The sequence below is a fragment of the Geotrypetes seraphini genome, chromosome 14 (assembly GCF_902459505.1).
Source record: "Geotrypetes seraphini chromosome 14, aGeoSer1.1, whole genome shotgun sequence".
Taxonomy (NCBI): Eukaryota; Metazoa; Chordata; class Amphibia; order Gymnophiona; family Dermophiidae; genus Geotrypetes; species Geotrypetes seraphini.
In genome coordinates this window covers 45658268-45677420 of record NC_047097.1, presented here as the reverse complement: position 1 = coordinate 45677420, position 19153 = coordinate 45658268, and the positions used below count along the sequence as shown (strand labels likewise).

General features: G+C 46.2%; 1 protein-coding gene across 3 annotated transcripts in view; it reads right to left on the bottom strand.

Moving 5' to 3' along the window:
• SLTM (SAFB like transcription modulator) overlaps window positions 1–19153 on the bottom strand; it is a 362439-nt gene that overhangs the window by 201382 nt on the left and 141904 nt on the right. For all 3 annotated transcript variants that reach the window (XM_033919728.1, XM_033919731.1, XM_033919730.1), the window contains one exon: window positions 8575–8693. In XM_033919728.1, coding sequence (XP_033775619.1) covers window positions 8575–8693 — 119 coding nt within the window. The remainder of the gene's footprint in view (window positions 1–8574; window positions 8694–19153) is intronic.

Below are 19153 nucleotides of genomic sequence, written 5' to 3'. Positions count from 1 at the left end.
AGAAGCCAACCCAGGGGAGGTGGGTGGGACGTGAGAATAGCTGCCTGCTGTCCCTGGATAACAACTGTTATGGTAAGTAACATTGCTTTATCCCAGGACAAGCAGGAAGGTATTCCTACTAATGGGTGACCTCCAAGCTAACCAGAATGGGATGGTGGGAGAGTTGGCAACTTAGGAGAATAAATTTTGTAGTACTGTTTGGCCAAACTGTCCATCCCGTCTGGAGAAGGTATCCAGACAATAGTGTGAGGTGAAGGTATGAACCGAGGACCAAGTGGCAGCTTTACAAATCTCCTCAATCGGTGTTGATCTGAGGAAGGCTACAGAAGCTGCCATCGCTCTGACTTTGTGGACTGTGATTTTTCTGTCAAGGGGCAATCCAGCCTGGGCATAGCAGAATGAGATACAAGCCGCCATCCAGTTGGAGATGGTGGGCTTGGAAACGGGACGTCCCAACTTGTTCAGATCGAAGGAGATGAAAAGTTGAGGAGCAGATCTGTAAGATTTGTTGCGTTCTAGGTAGAAAGCCAAAGCACGCTTACAGTCCAGAGTATGAAGAGCAGATTCTCCAGAGTGAAAGTGTGGCTTCAGGAAGAACACTGGTAGGACGATGGATTGGTTGAGATGAAATTCCGAGACAACCTTAGGAAGGAATTTCGGGTGTGTGTGGAGAACCACCTTGTCCTGATGGAATACTGTAAAAGGCGGGTCCGCAACCAAGGCTTGTAGCTCACTGACCCTTCGGGCAGAAGTGAAGCCAATGAGAAACACCACTTTCCAAGTGAGATACTTCAGGTGACCCTTGTGAAGAGATTCAAATGGAGGTTTCATAAGCTGAGAAAGAACCACATTGAGGTCCTAAACCACCGGCGGCGGTTTGAGGGGAGGATTGACATGGAAGAGTCCTTTCATGAATCTGGAAACCACCAGATGAGCAAAGAGAGGTTTCCCTTGAAGAGGCTGATGGAAAGCAGCAATTGCACTAAGATGGACTCGTATCGATGTAGACTTGAGACCAGAATGGGAGAGGTGCAAAAAGATAATTCAAAATTGAAGACAAGGAGGAGTGTTGTGGCTCATGATGATGAGGAAAAACACCAAGCAGAAAATCTAGTCCACTTTTGGTGGTAGCACTGTCTAGTAGTGGGCTTCCTTGAAGCTTCTAGGACATCTCTCACAGGTTGAGAAAACTGGAGAGGGGTTACGTTGAGAGGAACCAAGCTGTCAGGTGTAGAGACTGCAGGTTGGGGTGAAGCAGAGATCCTTGATGCTGTGTAAGCAGAGATGGAAAGACTGCTAGGAGGTATGGCACCCTGCTACTGAGTTGAAGTAGAAGGGAGTACCAAGGTTGTCTGGGCCACCGTGGAGCAATCAGGATCATGGTGGCATGGTCTGACTTCAGCTTGACTAGAGTCTTTTGGATGAGAGGAAATGGAGGAAACACATATAGAAAGTGATTCATCCAGTCCAGGAGGAATGCATCTGCCTCAAGGCGCTGAGGGGTGTAGATCCTGGAGCAGAAGCAAGGCAGTTTGAAGTTGTGGGGGGCTGCAAAGAGGACTGAGGCGTTCCCCATAGAGAGAAGATATGATGCGGGGCGTGGAGTTGAGGGTCCATTCGTGAGGTTGCAAAAGACGGCTCAGGCTGTCTGCTAAGGCATTGTCCGCCTCCTGAATATAGACCGTTCTGAGGAAGGTGTTATTGTGAGTCGCCCAATCCCACATCTTCAGAGCTTCCTGGCAGAGGGAAGCCGATCCAGTGCCTCCCTGCTTGTTCACATAGTACATGGCGACCTGGTTGTCTGTGCAAATGAGGACAACCTGGTCGCGAAGGAGATGTTGAAAGGTCTGGAGAGCGTTGAAGATCACCCTGAGTTCCAGGAGATTGATGTGGCACTGGCGGTCCGTGCTGGTCCAGTAATCCTGGGTGCGGAGGCCATCCAGATGGCCCCCCAGGCATAAGTCAACGAGTCGGTCGTGAGGACTTTCTGGTGGTGGGGGGGGTATGGAATAACAAGCTTCTGGATAGATTGGACGAGAGCATCCACTAGCGAAGAGACTGTTGTAGAGCAGGAGTGACTCGGATGAGGTGAGTCAGAGGGTCAGACGTCTGGGACCACTGGGATGCCAGGGTCCATTGGGGAATCCTGAGGTGAAGTCTGGCAAGCGGAATCACGTGAACTGTAGAGGCCATGTGGCCTAGAAGGACCATCATTTGTCTCGCTGAGATGGACGTGCGAGAGGACACTGAGTGGCAGAGATGAAGGAGGGCGTCCCTGCGTGGGGGCGGGAGAAACGCTCTGAATTGGGTAGTATCCAGAATCGCCCCAATGAAGGGAAGAGTTTAGGGAAGTTGATCTCGAATCCCAGATGTTGCAGTAGCCAAATTGTCTTCTGGATCGCGAGAGCGGCTCCCTGAGACGTGGAATCCTTGATGAGCCAATCGTCCAGGTAAGGAAACACCTGGAGGCCATGGCTCTGAGTGCTGCGGCCACCACAACCAGGCATTTGGTGAAGACTCTAGGTGGCGAGGACAGGCCGAAGGGTAGCACTCGGTATTGGAGGTGAAGGTGTCCCATCCTGAATCTGAGATATTGACGGGAGGCTGGATGAATTGGAATGTGAAATCCAATGAGCATAACCAGTCGTTCTGCTCGAGGAGGGGGTACAGTGATGCCAGGGTCAGCATGCAAAACTTTTCTTTGACCAGATATTTGTTGAGTATCTTGAGGTCCAAGATGGGTCGCAGGTCGCCTGTCTTCTTTGGAACAAGGAAGTATTGGGTGTAAAACCCCTTATTCTGTTGGACCTGGGGGACCGGTACGACAGCCCCCAGCTGTAACAAAGCCTGAGCTTCCTGAAGAAGAAGGGCGGTCTGGGTCAAGTTGGAAGGATACTCTCTTGGAGGGTGCTCCGGAGGAGCTTGGTGGAACTGAAGGGAGTATCCTTCTTTTATGATGGAGAGGACCCAGAGGTCTGTGGTGATAGTCGTCCATCGGCAGTAGAAATGATGGAGGCGACCTCCGATGGGTGGATTTACTGAGAAAGGGAGGACGATGGAGGAAATGTCCTCTTTGAGACAGTCAAAAGGGCTGGGGGGCCTTAGGTGCAGCCGGTGGCTGAGGCTTATGCTGTTGTTTCTGCGGGTGCTGTCTCTTCACAGGCTGTCTGCTGGGGGGAGCCTGTTTTGGAGGGTAGCGCCGCTGGTATACCAACGGTGGGCGAGGCTGGCGAGGAGGAGCAGGACTGGGCTTCGGACGTAGGATGGAGTGGAAGGATTGTTCATGGTCTGATAGTTTCTTGGTCACCGCCTCGATGGATTTGTCGAAGAGGTTGGTGCCCACACAGGGAACGTTTGCGAGCCTGTCCTGGAGGTTGGGATCCATGTCGATGGTCCTCAGCCATGCCAGCCGGCGCATGGCCACTGAGCACGCTGTTGCCCGAGCCGCAAGCTCAAAAGCGCCGTACGAGGACTGCATCAACTGTACCCTGCTCCTTACGATGCATGCATTGTTGCCAGACCAGACACTCGCAGAGACTCTACTCCCTGTTGAGAGTGTGTTCCCCACTGAGGCACTGGAGGCGGCTCGACCTCGCGGGAGGCCTCCGCGTGCCCAGGCTGGATTTGGGAGAGAAGCTGAGGCTCCATCGTGGTAAAGAGCTCGATGAAGTGCTTCTGTAGCATGGTCTGGAACGAGGCCGGCAAGGATGGATCCGCATCTGAAATGGGACCACCTGCGCGGGCCTCGCGTTCCCTCAGAGCAGCGTGAGTGCTTGGACTTCGAGGCCTTGGGCACTTTCAACACAACTGGGGGAATGGGCTGCTGGGCTACCTGACCTGAGGAGGTTGAGGAAGGCATCGCAGCAGGCGCTGGAGACTGAGCCAGGACAAACGAGGCGCAATTACGATCAATTAAAATCAAAACCGCAGACTTAGAAGACACAAGCGAAGGAACTTTGCACAGAGAGTCAAAGATGGACTTCTCGGCTCCGCTGAAAAGTAAGAACTGAGGAGACACGCTTGGTGCATTGGGCGGGAAGGCACTCGCGCATGCGCGGTACGGGCGACTCGAAACTTTGAGTTTTCTTCAAAGAAGCATCCGCATCGGGGCTCTGTTGGCTCACGTCACCCATTAGTGAGAATACCTGCTTGCTTGTCCTGGGATAATAAGTCTAACAGGCTGCTAGAGATGCAAGTCAGATGGATTCAGCCTGAGAGAAACCAAGCTGTCAGGTGCAATGATTGCAGGTTGGTATGTAGAATTGATTCCTGATGCTGAATAAGCAGAGTAGGAAAAATTGGAAGAGGTATGGGCTCACTGGAGCTCAGTTGAAGTAGAAGGGAGAACCAATGCTGCCTGGGCCACCGAGGAACAATGAGAATCATGGTGGCTGCTTCTCTCTTGAGTTTGAACAAAGTTCTCAACATGAGAGGAATTGGAGGGAATGCATAAAGAAACAGACCCATCCAATCCAGGAGAAAGGAGAAAGGCATCAGCTTCCAGACAGAGAAGAGAGTAAAGTCTGGAGCAAAATTGGGGCAACTGGTGATTGTGGGAAGCTACAAACAAGTCCAATTGTGGAGTGCCCCATTGAGCAAAGATGAGTGAATTTGTGAAGCTGAAGAAGTCTGCTGAGGTTGTCTGCTAGGGAATTCTTCTCCCCTTGAACATAGACAGCCTTTAAGAAAAGGTTGCGAGCTTTCACCTAAGTCCAGATTTTCTGGTCATCCTAACAGGAGAGAGCCCTTGCCTCCTTGCTTGTTTATGTAGTACATTGTACTACATTGTTTATGTAGTACATTGCTACTTGATTGTCTGTGTGAAGGAGGAGGACTTGAGGGCAGAGAAGATAATGGAAAGCCTTGAAGGCATAATACATTGCTCAGAGCTCCAGAAAATTGATGTGAAATTTACGTTATCTGGTGGTCCAGAGACCTTGGGTCTGAAGAGCATTCATATGTACTCCCCAAGCATAAGGGAATGCATCCGTCATAATGACCTTGCGATGAGGGGGTATGTGAAAAAAGGAGACCTCTGGATAGATTGGAAGTCATACACCATTGAAGCGACTGCAGAAGAAATGATATTACAGATATATGCTGTGAGAGACGATTTGTCGCTTGAGACCACTGAGACGCAAGGGTCCATTGAGCAGTACGAAGGTGAAGTCGTGCAAGTGGTGTCACATATGTACAGTGGAAACCATGTGGCCCAGAAGAACCATCATGTGTCATGCAGTGATTAATTGAAGAGGAAGCAGTTGCTGACAAGGCAGATGAGAGCCTGAAGGCAATCTGGAGGTAGAAACACTCATGAGAGTGGTGTCTGATAGCTCCAATGAACTGAAGATGTTGAGTCGGAATGAGATGTGATTTGGGTAAGTTGACTAAGAAAATAAAAGGTCTGAGATGTTGCTCGAACCACCTCCCGAGATGAAACAGCCTTGATCAACCAGTCATCCAGATAGGGAAAGACTTGAAGGCTGTGCAATCTGAGAGATGGATCAACTACAACCAAGCACTTTGTGAAAACTCTGGGAGAAGACACCAGACCAAAGGGAAGGACCTTGTATTGGTGAAGGAGTCTGGGACTGGTTTTCCTAAGTATTGAACTAAGTTTTCTCTTTAATAAAATGCTGAATTATGTTTAGCTGCAGACCTAACTGATCTCATGTTCTAGCCTGCCTGCACTGGGTGTTTTAGCTTGGGCATTCTAGCTTCTTATGGCTATCTCAGCATACACGATATTGTATTCCGCCCTCCTGGACATGTAACAGAAAGACTGCAGGGCTTAGATAAGTGACCTGCTAGTGCCCTGCTAGTGTGAGCTTAGGACCAATGATTGTTAAGAAAAGTAACACGTGAAAAGTTTTCTCTAGAATTCAGTTGTATAGCCAGAAGAATGTATAAATATCTCTGTAACTTCCTGGTTTTGGGACTTCTGAAGCCATCTTGGGGCTCAGGGGTCCGTATATGCTGAATAAACATCTGTGCTTTTTCAAGTCTCTAAGTTTTGTGGCTGCCCAAAGTGATCTTTCACTGGTAGTGATGATGTATCTGAAAACGGAGATATTTCCTTTAAGCCGGATGAATTAAAATATATGCATGTAGGCTTGCTTGAGATCCAGAGAGCATAGCCTGTCATTCTGATTGAGAAGAGGATAAAGCAGGGAGATGATCTGAAATTTCTTCTTGACTACAAATTTGTTGGGAGCTCCGAGATCCAGAATGGGTCACAGTCCTCCCGTCTTCTTTGAAACTAAGTAGTAATGGGAGTAGAATCCCTGATTCTGCTGAGAAAGAGGAACTTCCTCAATGGCATTCAGCAAGAGAGAGGGGATTGAACCTCCTGGAGAATAGAGGATTGTGCAGGACCCAGAGCAGACTCTTTTGAAAGATGATCTGGAGGCAGGGTGTGAAAATGGAGAGTGTAACTCTGATGGATGGTTAAGACCCAGAAATCTGATGTTATGAGCACCCAACAATCGATGAAAAACTGTCGACGGCTTCCGATGGGCTAAGGCAAGGACTGTAAGATGTTGACGGTGGCTATGCTCTGAAGAAACACATCAAAAAGGCTGTGTAGGTTTTTGGGGAGCAGCCTGTGGTTTCTGTTGTTGACGAGGTTGCTGTTTTTGCCTTCTAGGTTGAGACTGAGCAGCAAACTGTCGCTGGTAACAAGAATCCAGTCTGAAAGGGCGAGAAGGTGGAGGCTTCTTTTTAGGCTTGACCAGTCTCCCATCTGGTCTCATGAGTGGACAGCTTCTGTGTAGCCATGTCCATAGAGGAACCAAAAAGTTCATCTCCAAGACCTGAAGCATTTGCAAGCCTGTCTTGATGGTTCACATCCAATTCAAACACACAAAGCCAGGCCAGGTGTCTCATGGCTACGGACATGGCCGCAGCACGGGAGTTAATTTCAAATGTGTCGTTAAGTAGAACGTATAGCCACACCAAATGATATTCATAGACTTATACTGTCAGAAACCAAGTGCTGTAGACTTTTTATCTGTGAAAACGGTAAAAGCCTCAGTGTTTCCCAGGATAAAACCTGTGAAACTAACTATGCCAATAATACTATTGACATAGAGAAATACATCCTTGGCCTTATATTCTACCGTTACACATTCTCTTATTTATCTATTTAACTTTTTTGCTGTCATTTACTTTTTAACTTTTTACTGGCTTTTAAAGTTTTATAGAAAAGTGAGCACTTATCTTGTTTTCTTCTGACAGTGCAAAACCACCGAAGCTGCAGTTTTAGCGGTATCAGTATGCTGCTCTTAAACAATTTCAAATCAGATCAATTCATATAGAAATATCCCAACAGGCCCTGTTAAATAGATAAATAAGAGAATGTGTAACGGTAGAATATAAGGCCAAGGATGTATTTCTCTATGTCAATAGTATTATTGGCATAGTTAGTTTCACAGGTTTTATCCTGGGAAACACTGAGGCTTTTACAGTTTTCACAGATTAAAAAGTTTACAGCACTTGGTTTCTGACAGTATAAGTCTATGAATATCATTTGGTGTGGCTATTAATTCTGAAGATATTCTGCTTGTATCGTGAATGTTAAGTAGAACGTACCATATATTTCTTCAGCTGAAACAGATCATAAACATGACGTTGAAAAGGAGGAAGTTTGCGCTGTGGAATGTACTTCTGGAAAAGGTGAAATCTGTTTAATCAAGTACTTGAGGTAAAAAGGCTGGTTTCAGCGTGGCTGCACTTTTCAAGGCTCTATTGTTTGTTCCCTTATTGAGCCAAAAAAAAGAAAAACTGCAGACAAATGTACAAGAATGCAGGCTAAGTTTACTATAACAAAATTATGAATACGGTTAATATTACCACCTTAAACCAAACCAAAGGACCCGACATGGTCCGTGTTTTGGTTAACACGCCTTCATCAGTGGTCCCAGGTTGATAAGGTATCAAATAGAACTGCAAACAAAAACTTTAGCCTGCGCAAGTAAAAAACAGCCGAAACAAGTCTCTGTGTGAACTTCGCTACAGCTGTTTTTTACTAGCTCCCACAAATTCTCGCGAGAATTTGCGGAAGCTAGTAAGGAAACCGCTCAGGACCGAAAAGCAGCACCAAATCGCGCTGCTGCATGTGCTGCTCAGATGAAGAAATTGAATTGTGCAGCCAGTTAGCAGCAGGGCACGAGTTTGGAAAGCTTGCTCTTGCCCGCTGCACCTCCACCAGGGATCGGCAGAGGTATGATAGGGCAGGAAGTAGGAGGAGGGCAGAGCCTGGCAGCAGCGGCCTTAAAAATTCTGGGAGGGAGCATTGACCCGAATATAAACCGGGACCCCCATTTTTGGACCAATTTTTTAGCCCCCAAATCCTGGTTTATATTTGAGTATATAGAATACATAAATAACAGAATAGCCCCAAAAGCCTGCATATTATGTTTCCCCAAGAACTACACTTCAGGTTCTCTCATGGAACACTAATCTTTTCTTCCACTATGCCACTAGAGGTATTAAAACGTCCACTTTGTTCGATAAAACCAGTTTCTAACACCTTCTTGCAATATGTTTAGCAAACAAACTCTTAAAAACTTTTACCTTCCCATGCTTGCCAAAAAGATTTTTCAGATCTGCTGCTTTGGTATTGGAAGAAAGTCCACTGACCCAGAGGTTTCTGGTAGAACTCCCACTGCCACCACCACTGCTGCCTGAATTGCCTAGAATATATTTAACAGGTCATTAATGAAGGGAACATATCAGCATATGCAAGATAGCACACCTGGAATTCATTCTAAGACTGCACTTTGTTCTACTATGCTGGAGGCAGCACAGAACAACAACAACAAAAAGTCACAAAGAAAAGGTAGTGCATATATATATATATATATATATATATATATAGGGTTCAGAACTGCGAGTCTGAACTGTCACTATAATTGCTGTTACTTCAAAATGAGAGAGAGGATTAGGTTCTTACCTTGATGGTCTATCCAATAGAAGAGCACTCAGAGTCCTGAACCTGTGGTTAGTGCACCTTCAACCGTGAGGAACGCAGAAGGCATCTACATTTTCAACTCCACCTCCCTGCATCACCGGGCACTGCCCTCTTATCAGTTTGCATCAACGAACTTAAGGAAAAAATAATACATAACCAGCTCACAGAATTTATCGATAAATCCAACGCGCTCCACCCCCAAACAGGCTTACGCTCTAATTACTCCACCAAATTATCTTTACTTGGTCTCATCACTACTGTACACTACTTTCTTGACCACCGAAAATCTGTCCTCTCTCGAATTTTCCACTGCCTTCGACACTGTCGATCACTATCTCCTTATTGATCGTCTTAGGAACTGTGGTATCACAGGTTCAGCCCTTTTATGGTTTTATCTCTTACTTTAATGAACGTAACTTTAAAGCTCACTCGAAAGAGAAAACCTCACCTCCTATTGTTGAAACTTACGGCGTCCCAAGGCTCTATCCTCTCCCCTTTACTATTTAATTTTTATTTCTCCTCTTCTCACCCTAGCTCAGTCCATCAGTTTTACTATTTTTGCATATGCAGACAACATTCAACTAATCCATCCTGTTGATTCTTCAAAAATAAATGAAATACAAGAAATTAATAACAAACTGGACAAAATCAGTGATTGGCTCCACATAAATACTCTCCCTTAACATCAATAAATCCTGTGGTATACTCTTCCTGATCAGGAACAATGAAAAAATAAAAGGAAAAATCACCATTAAATATTGCCAAGTAAAAATAGAAACAAAAATAAAACTGCTCGGAGTAACTACAGACAAAGATTTAACCTGTCACGACCAGATAAGCTCCGTCGTAAAAACCTGCTTCTACAAACTTCAGCTTCTCCGTTCCTTAACTTCAGTTCTCAAAACTAATGCTATCATAACCCTAGTCCACTCATTGGTCATTTCTCATTTAGATTACTGTAATTCCCTATATAACGCAATTCCCCAAAAAGAACTACGTCGTCTGCAGCTCATCGAAAATACAGCAAACTTATCCATAAGATAGGGAAATATGATCACGTTACTCCTCTTCTGAAAGAAGCTCACTGGCTACCCATCACACACCGTATCACTTATAAAACCTTAATGCTGGTCTTTAAAATCAAACTCTCGCGTCTTTCACTTTTTCTCGACAAACTCATCATCCCTCTCTGCCCTTCTTGGACCCTTAAGGTCAGCAGATCAGAACTTACTGACCGTCCCTTCCATCAAAGAATTCTACTACACTAGGAAAACGAACTTCTCTGTAGTTGCTCCAACTTTATGGAGCGCCATGCCACCTCAATTCTGCCATGAAAATCTTCGACAAATTCAAGACTAAACTAAAAAAGTTCTTATTTCAAGACGCATACCACAACTTTTAAATACTTCCTCTTCAAAAGCTAGCAAAATTAATCTCAATCGCTTTTAAGAAGCGACTCCATTCCTGATGTTATATCCCCCCTCCCTTTTCTCTTAAACTTTGTTTTTAATAATGTAATTGACCCTCCCTTCCCCTTATTACCCTCAAGTTCATGTTTGTATTTGTAAATTGTCTTTTTAATGTTCACTCTTCCCCCTTCTATAAATTATTATTTTACTTTTTTTTTTTTGTTAGCATTGTAAACCGGCCAGATACATGCTGATGGTCGGTATATTAAAAATAATAAAATTTGAAACTTGAACCCCAGAGCAGAAACAAGGAGAGGCATAGGGAACTCCCCAAACATGTTCTTTTGATCTGCTCTGCAAAAAAACACAACTCTAACAAATGCAACATAGCATCAACAAGGCTGAACAAGAAACAGCCACCTGAGGGCAACCAGCACTAACACTTGGCTAGCTCTGACTTTGGCAAGAGCAATCTTATGGCTTCTGTATCTATGAAGTCGTAGCTCCATATTGCTCGAGTGTCAATAGATAAGTCTCTGCAGTATCATACCTGTCTGAAGCCAAAAGCAGGCTACACTGAAAACATAGGTTAGGGCAGGGGTCTGCAACCTTTAAGACATAAAGAGCCACTTGGACCCGTTTTCGAAAAGAAAAAAAAACTTGGAGCCGCAAAACCATTATAAAACAAATCTAACACTGCATATATTGTTTCTTATCTTAATGCTATATACAGGATCACTAAATTGAAAATAAAATCATTTTTCCTACCTTTGCTATTTGGTGATTTCATGAGTCTCTGGTTGCACTTTCTTCTTCTGACTGTGCATCCAAACTTTCTTCCTTTCTTTCAGCCTCCTGTATGTTTCCTCTCCTCCAGACCTCATTCTCTCCCCCAACTTTTTCTTTCTGTCTCCCTGTTCCCCCTTCTTTCTGTCTCCGTGCCCTCCCCCAAGCCACTCGGTTTGCTGCCACCGCAATCGGGAAACAGCCCCCAAGCCACCGCCGTCCCAAGCTTTCCCTGCAGAAGTGTTGCGCTGCTGACCAGCATTCCGCTCCCTGACGTCAATTCTGACGTAGGAGAGGAAGTTCCGGGCCAACAAGGCATTTCTCCTCATTCCATCCAGCCTGAGCCCCATCTCTCCTTGATCCAGCATTTCCCTTCTGTGTCTGTCAGAATTACCATTCCACCTATTTTCCAGCATCACCCTTCTTTGTGTCCATCTCACCTATATCCCTATCTCACCATTTTTTCAGAATCTTCATTTGTCTCTGTCCTTGTCTTTACCCCATGTTCACCATTTGCCCTTTCAATGTCTTTATCTCCCCCCCACACACATACTTTTTCAGTATTACTTCTATGTCTCTATTTCACCTCCTCTTCATGTCCCCTCTGTATCTCTATCCTTATTCAGTAGGTCCTGCTTACCCTTTCTCTTCTTTGTGTCACTATCTCCATTTTCAGCTTTCCCCCCTTTTCCTTTGTTACTGCACCCTGTAGCTAGAATCTTTCCACCCTCCCTCCACTCCAGCCCAGCCCAGTATGAAATATTTCCTTTTGTTTCCCTCCCCTCTCTCTTTCTCTCTCTCCCTCACCCACGAGTCCTGCATCTGGCCCTCTCCCTTCTACCTGCACCTGGCAACACCCCCCTGCTCCGCGGCTCTCTTCAGCAGCGGTGATCAAGACAAGCTGCCGACATCGAGGCCTTCCCTCTACGAGTCCCGCTTCTGTGGAAAAAGGAAGTTGAAACAAGCGGGACTCGCAGAGGGTAGGCCCCGACGTCAGAAGCTTGTGTCGATCGCTGCTGCTGAGTTGCCGAAGAGAGCCGCGGAGCAGGGGATGTGGCTGGAAGCAGGTAGAAGGGAGAGGGAGATAGGAAGGCTGTAGATCTCCGGAGCATGACACCGACCCCAGCCAGGATGATTTCTTTTTCAGGCGTGCATCTTACAAGTCCGGCGTCGCGGCGGGAAATAGCCATGCTGAGCAGTGAGCTCAGCACTACACAGATGAAAGCCTTGCTTGCTGATTGGTCCGGCGGCACGGCGGGGCAGGGCCGCCGGACCAATCAGCAAGCAAGGCTTTCATCTGTGTACGTGCTGAGCTCACTGCTCAGCATGGCTATTTCCCGCCGCGACGCCGGACTTGTAAATTGCATGCCTGCGTGACACACTACCGGAGCCACAGCAAAGGTGGAAAAGAGCCGCGGGTTGCCGACCCCCGGGTTAGGGCTTCAGGACTTATGCTTCTCTACTGGAAAGAAGATTAAGGTAAGAATCTGATCTTCTGTTCCAGTGCAAAAAAAAAAAAAAAGGTACAATCCCTTAAGCCTAGGGTAGGATAGAAGAGCCTTCTGCTAGCACCCCAAACCCAAAAGCGAAGTCCTTTTCAGCTGCCACATTCACTCTGTAAAACTTAATGTTATGTAGAGTGGACCACATAGCTGCACTATAAATCTCATCAGGAGAAACTGTCCTGATTCCACCCATGAAGCCACACTTGAATGCACTTTCAAGGAAATTGGTGGACGTTTACCACATCCTATGAAAACAGAGGAAACAGCCGTCCGTATCCATCTGGAAATCAAGGCCTTTGGGTTCTGCATCCAGAGCCCTTTAAGACAAAGAGATTATCTGACAACTGGAAAAAAAATAAATAAATAAATCAATGGACGCTTCCAGGTAACGAATGAGAACACTTCCAACATCTAGCCATACTAGTATTTTGTCCTGCTTCGGAATGCAGGCAATTGGACCTTCCTGATTCACATGGAGCACAGATACCACCTTTGGAAGAAGAGATGGAACCATACGTCAAAAACTCCTGCCTCTGTAATTCTGAGCAATGGTTCCCTGCATGACAGGGCCTAGAATTCCAAAACTCTTCTAGCTGAAACAATGGTTACCTGAAAGATTGTCGTTACAGTGAAGTCCATCAGCATGGCCTCATACAAGGCTCATACAGGGCTTACTTAGGACCTCAAACACAAGGTTACAGTTTCATGAAGGATAGTTTTGAAACAATGTACGCAACTACACTCCCCTCCTTAAAAATATGGAAATATCAGGGTAAGAGATCAAGGAACATTTTTTCCAAATGAGCTTGAAAACAGGAGAGAGACTGGCCATCTGAACCTTTGACTGACTGCAAAGCCCTTTTCTAGCCCTTCTTGAAGGGCAGGACAGCAGCTATCAGAGCCCTAACCAGCTCTATCTGCTGGTCTGAACACCAGTGTTGAAATAATTTCCAGGCCATGTGGCAATAACCACCTCTGAATACCCTTTTTGCACAAAGGCCATACGCACAAGAACCATGCCATAAGCATTCCAGATTTTCTAAGGTGATTGGACCTTGCAAGAGCAGTGCCAGATGGAGAGGGAGTTTCAGACTCAAGACTTTCTGTAGCCTAACTAAATCCATGTACCATGATCGGTACGGACTATCCACAGTCACAAGGTTCACAAGTTCTTGAGGCATTGGTTCTCTGAACAACACGGCCATTGGCCAAAGAAGAACACATACAAGAAATCCCTAGTGGGCCACGGCTGCACTATGGTATCTACACCAGGGCTTCCCCACTCACACCTTTGACTGAAATATCATGCACTTTTGTGATTCTGGGCCAATGCCATCAGGTCAAACAGATGCCCCCAGTGCTCAACAATACTGTTCAATGCTACCTAGATCCAGTGTCTAACAACTGAGAAAGTCAGCCTGAACATCATTCACTTCTGCTACATGCACTGCAGAGATGGCTAGTAAATGGTTCTCTGCCCAGTGAAATAACAGCTGAGCCTCCAGTTTTAATAGCGCACTCTTGATGCTAACAAACCACTGCTGTGGCACTGTCCCAGAGAACTCGAGCGTTTTCCCTTCCAGGGACTCCTGGAATGCCCTTAGCACCATTCAAATGGTTCTCAGTTCCAATCTGTTGATGAGCCATGTTCTCTGTGAAGGCAACCAGCGGCCTTGGCCTGTATGACCTTCAGTGACACCCTTCCCTCAGCCGTAAAGGCTGGCATCTGTAGTCAGGATCACCCATAATGAACGACTGCTTCGAAAAATTGTGAGCCATAGAATAGAGGGTGAAATACTCATGTGCAGTGTTCTCCCCAGCGCTTTTCAGCCGGGCGTTCCGCCCAGCAAATTTAGATTACCGCCCGGCTGTCATCTGCCGAATCCTGCTGCCACCACTGCTTAACGTGCAGCCTGAAGAGCCGCTGAAAGACTCCCGCCGGACTTTAAACAAAACAAAACCCAGCAAGTGACTCGAACCCGGCTTCCCTCCAAAATCGGAAGTTACGTCGGGGGGGGGGGGGGGGTAGGGAAGAGAAGCCGGCACTGACCATTAGAGCCCCAGAGCAAGCGGGAGATAGGCCAGCCACGGAGGGAAGCTTACTTGCTCTTGCTTACTTCAGGCCTTTCTCGCAACTGGGTCCTGCCTACTTTCTGCTTCCGTGAAGGCAGGACCCGGCAACGAGAAAGGCCGGAAGTAAGCAAGAGCAGCAAGTTGTAAGCTTCCCTCTATCACTGACCTTTGGGAGATAGGTCAGCAACGAAGGGAAACTTGCAACTTGCCTTTGTTTGTAGCAAATCTGCCGGGTGTGTGAGGCCGGGGGGGTGGGGTGAATGGGAGGAGAAATGCTGCTGTACCCAATTAGAGGGGGAGGGGGAAGAGAAATGCTGGTGCTTATGCACCCCTGCTATAGAGCCATTTCTTGTATGACTGGATGAGCTATATTTATCTTTTTTTTTTAGTTGTTTAAATTCATGCAGAAATAAATGGCTAGATTGAACCTAATGACTTCATTAATGCCTTTCCCTTTTTTAAACCTCTATACCATTTGAAAGAGGGCAAATACTTCTTAAATTTAGTAAAAATATTCTGGCACAAGTGTCAAACCTTAAAAAAGGAAGTCATATTGAGCGTTGGAAAATAATAATAATTAACTAATAAAAATAGTATACATTTAGGGCTCCTTTTACTAAGTTACGATAGTGGTTTTAATGTGCACTTAACGCACGGAGGAATTGCCATGTGTGCTAGATGCTAACACCAGCATTGAATTGGCACTAGTTTTCCCACACAGCGCAGGGGTTTGCGCGCGCTAAAAATGCTAGCGCACCTTAGTAAAAGAGGGGGATTAATTTTCCCCACCACCAAATTTCCCCATCTCGCCCCACCTGGCTACTTTTTCATGCCACCCGGCTGGAAAAAATTTCTGGGGAGAACACTGATGTGGATTAAAAACTGGTTGGCAGATAGGAAACCGAGAGTAGGTGGGGAGAGTGGGAGGAGTGGTTAAAGCTACAGCCTAAGCACCCTGAGGTTGTGGGTTCAAACCCCCGCTGCTCCTTGTGACCCTGGACAAGTCACTTAATCCCCCCCATTGCCCCAGGTACGTTAGATAAGAACATAACAAGAATTGCCGCTGCTGGGTCAGACCAGTAGTCCATCATGCCCAGCAGTCCGCTCACGTGGCAGCCATCTGGTCAAAGACCAGCACCCTAACCGAGACTAGCCCTAATAGCGCACATTTTTGTTCAGCAGGAACTTGTCTAACTGTCTTGAATCCCTGGAGGGTGTTTTCCCCTATAACAGCCTCCAGAAGAGAGTTCCAGCTTTCTACCACTTTCTGGGTGAAGAAGAACTTCCTTACGTTTGTACGGAATCTATCACCTTTCAACTTTAGAGTGCCCTCTCGTTCTTCCTACCTTGGAGAGGGTGAACAACCTGTCCTTATCTACTAAGTCTATCCCCTTCAGTATCTTGAATATTTCGATCATGTCCCCTCTCAATCTCCTCTGTTCGAGGGAGAAGAAGCCCAGTTTCTCTAATCTTTCGCTGTACGGCAACTCCTCCAACCCTTTAACCATCTTAGTCGCTCTTCTCTAAGTAGTACCGTGTCCCTCTTCATGTATGGAGATCAGTGCTGGACGCAGTACTCCAGGTGAGGGCGCACCATGGCCCGGTACAGCGGCATGATAACCTTCTCCTTTCGGTTCATGATCCCCTTCTTTATCATTCCTAGCATTCTGTTTGCCCTTTTCACCACCGCTGCACATTGAGCGGACAGCTTCATTGACTTGTCGATCAGTACTCCCAAGTCCCTTTCCTGGGTGGTCTCTCCAAGTACTGCCCCGGACATCCTGCATTCGTGCATGAGATTTTTGTTACCGATGCCCATTCCTCAAGCCCGATTATGTCACGTTGCAGATCTTCACAATCCCCCTGCGTCTTCACTACTCTGAATAACTTCATATCATCTGCAAATTTAATCACCTCGCTCGTCGTACTTATGTCCAAATCGTTTATAAAGATGTTAAAGAGCACGGGTCCAAGCAACCACTGGTAATGTTCTTCCAGTCTGAGTATTGTCCATTTACCCCCACTCTGTTTCCTATGCTCCAGTTTTTAATCCACGTATTTCACCCTTAATTCCATGGCTCGCAATTTTCCCAAAGTAGTCGTTCATGCGGAACCTTGTCAAACGCCTTCTGAAAATCCAGATATACAATGTCGACCGATCGCCCTTGTCTATCTGTCTGTTTACTCCCTCAAAAAAGTGCAGCAAGTTCGTCAAACACGATCTGCCTTTGCTAAAACCGTGCTGACTGGTCCTCATCAGCCCGTGTCCATCAAGGTGATCAATGATGCTGTCCTTTATTAGTGACTCTACCATCTTTCCCGGTACCGAGGTCAGACTCACAGGTCTGTAGTTTCCCAGATCTCCCCTCAAACCTTTTTTGAAGATCGGCGGAACATTCGTCACCTTCCAGTCTTCCGGAATCTTTCCCGATTTGAACGACAGATTGGCTATTAATTGAAGCAGTTCAGCTATGGTCCCTTTCAGTTCCTTGATGACCCTTGGATGGATGCCATCCGGTCCCGGGGATTTAAGCCTATCAATCTGCCTACACACCTCCTCTAGACTGACCGTCAATCCTGTCAGCTTTCCGTCTTCGTTTCCAGCATACAGCCTGATGGGTTCTGGTATGCTGTGTACATTTTCGGTAAATACAGACGCAAAAAATGTGTTCAGTTTGTCGGCAATTGCTTTGTCCTCTTAGTGCTCCCTTTATTCCATGTTCATCGAACGGTCCCACCGCTTCCTTCGCGGATCGTTTCTCCTTAATATATTGAAAGAACGGTTTGAAGTTCTTCGCCTCCTTAGCTATTTTTTTCCTTGTAATCTCTTTTGGTCCCTTTCACCGCCTTACAGCACCTGCGTTGATGTTTCTGCTTGTTCCAGTTTTCGTCTGTTTTTAACCTTTTCCATTCCTTAAATGAAGTTTTCTTGACTGATTGCTTCCTTGACCTCTACAGTGAGCCACATCAGGTTCTTTGATCTTTTTCATTTTGGATCCCTTGTTGATATGTAGTATATATCAATTTTGCACCTCGGTGACTGTGTCCTTAAAAAGGGACCAAGCTTGTTCTAGCATTTTTACAGTACTTATCCTCTTCTTAATCTTCTTCCCTACCATGATTCTCATCCCTTCGTAATTCCCTTTTCGGAAATTCAGTGCCGTGGCTGTCGTTTTCGACTGATGTTTCTCCCCTGCGTCCATATCAAAGCGGATCATATTGTGATCGCTGTTTCCCGAGACAGAGAGGAAAAACTATTTGATTACCTGAATAAATGCACGTAAACTGTTCTGAGCTCCCCTGGGAGAACAGTATAGAAAACTGAATAAATAAATAAATGGATACCCAGACTAGAAAAGCGTCACCAGTGGAGTGCCGCAGGGTATGGTGTTGGACTCGTGCTCTTCAACATATTTATAAATGACCTGGATGGAAATTGTAACGATGAGCGAGGTGATTAAATTTGCAGACAATACGAAGTTATTCAGAGTAGTTAAGACACAGAAGTACTGCTAAGACCTGCAACGTGACAAAATCGCTTGAGAAATGGGCTGCGACATGGCAAATGAGGTTTAACATGGATAAGTGTAAGGCGATGCATGTCGGTAACAAGAATCTTATACATGAATACAGGATGTCCAGTGCAGTACTTGGAGAGACCCCCCAGGAAAGAAGACTTGGGAGTACTGGTCGACAAGTCGATGAAGCCGTAATGTGCGGCGGTGGCAAAAAGGGCAAACAGAATGCTAGGAATGATTAAGAAGGGGATCACGAACAGATCTGAAAAGGTTATCATGCCGCTGTACTGGGCCATGGTATGCCCTCACCTGGAGTACTGCGTCCAGCATTGGTCGCCGTACATGAAGAAGGATATGGTACTACTCGAAAGAGTCCAGAGAAGAGCGACTAAAATGGTTAAGGGGCTGGAGGAGTTGCCGTACAGTGAGAGATTAGAGAAACTGGGCCTCTTCTCCCTTGAAAAGAAGAAATGGAGAGGACATGATTGAAACGTTCAAAATAATGAAGGGAATAGACTTATTAGATAAAGACAGGTTGTTCACCCTCTCCAAGGTAGAGAAGAAGAGGGCACTCTCTAAAGTTGGAAGTGGATAGGTTCCATACAAACGCAGAGAAGTTCTTCTTCACCCAGAGTGGTTGGAAACTGGAACACTCTTCCGGAGGCTGTTGTAGGGGAAAACACCCTCCAGGGATTCAAGACAAAGTTAGACAAATTCAACAAGTTCCTGCTGAATCAGAGAGTATGCAGGTAAGGCTAGACTCAGTCAGGGCACTGGTATTTGACCTACAGGTCACTGCAGGAGCAGACTGCTGGGCACGATGGACCACTGGTCTGACCCAGGAGCGGAAATTCTTATGTTCTTATATGTGTAGGAGCAATCCTTTGGACA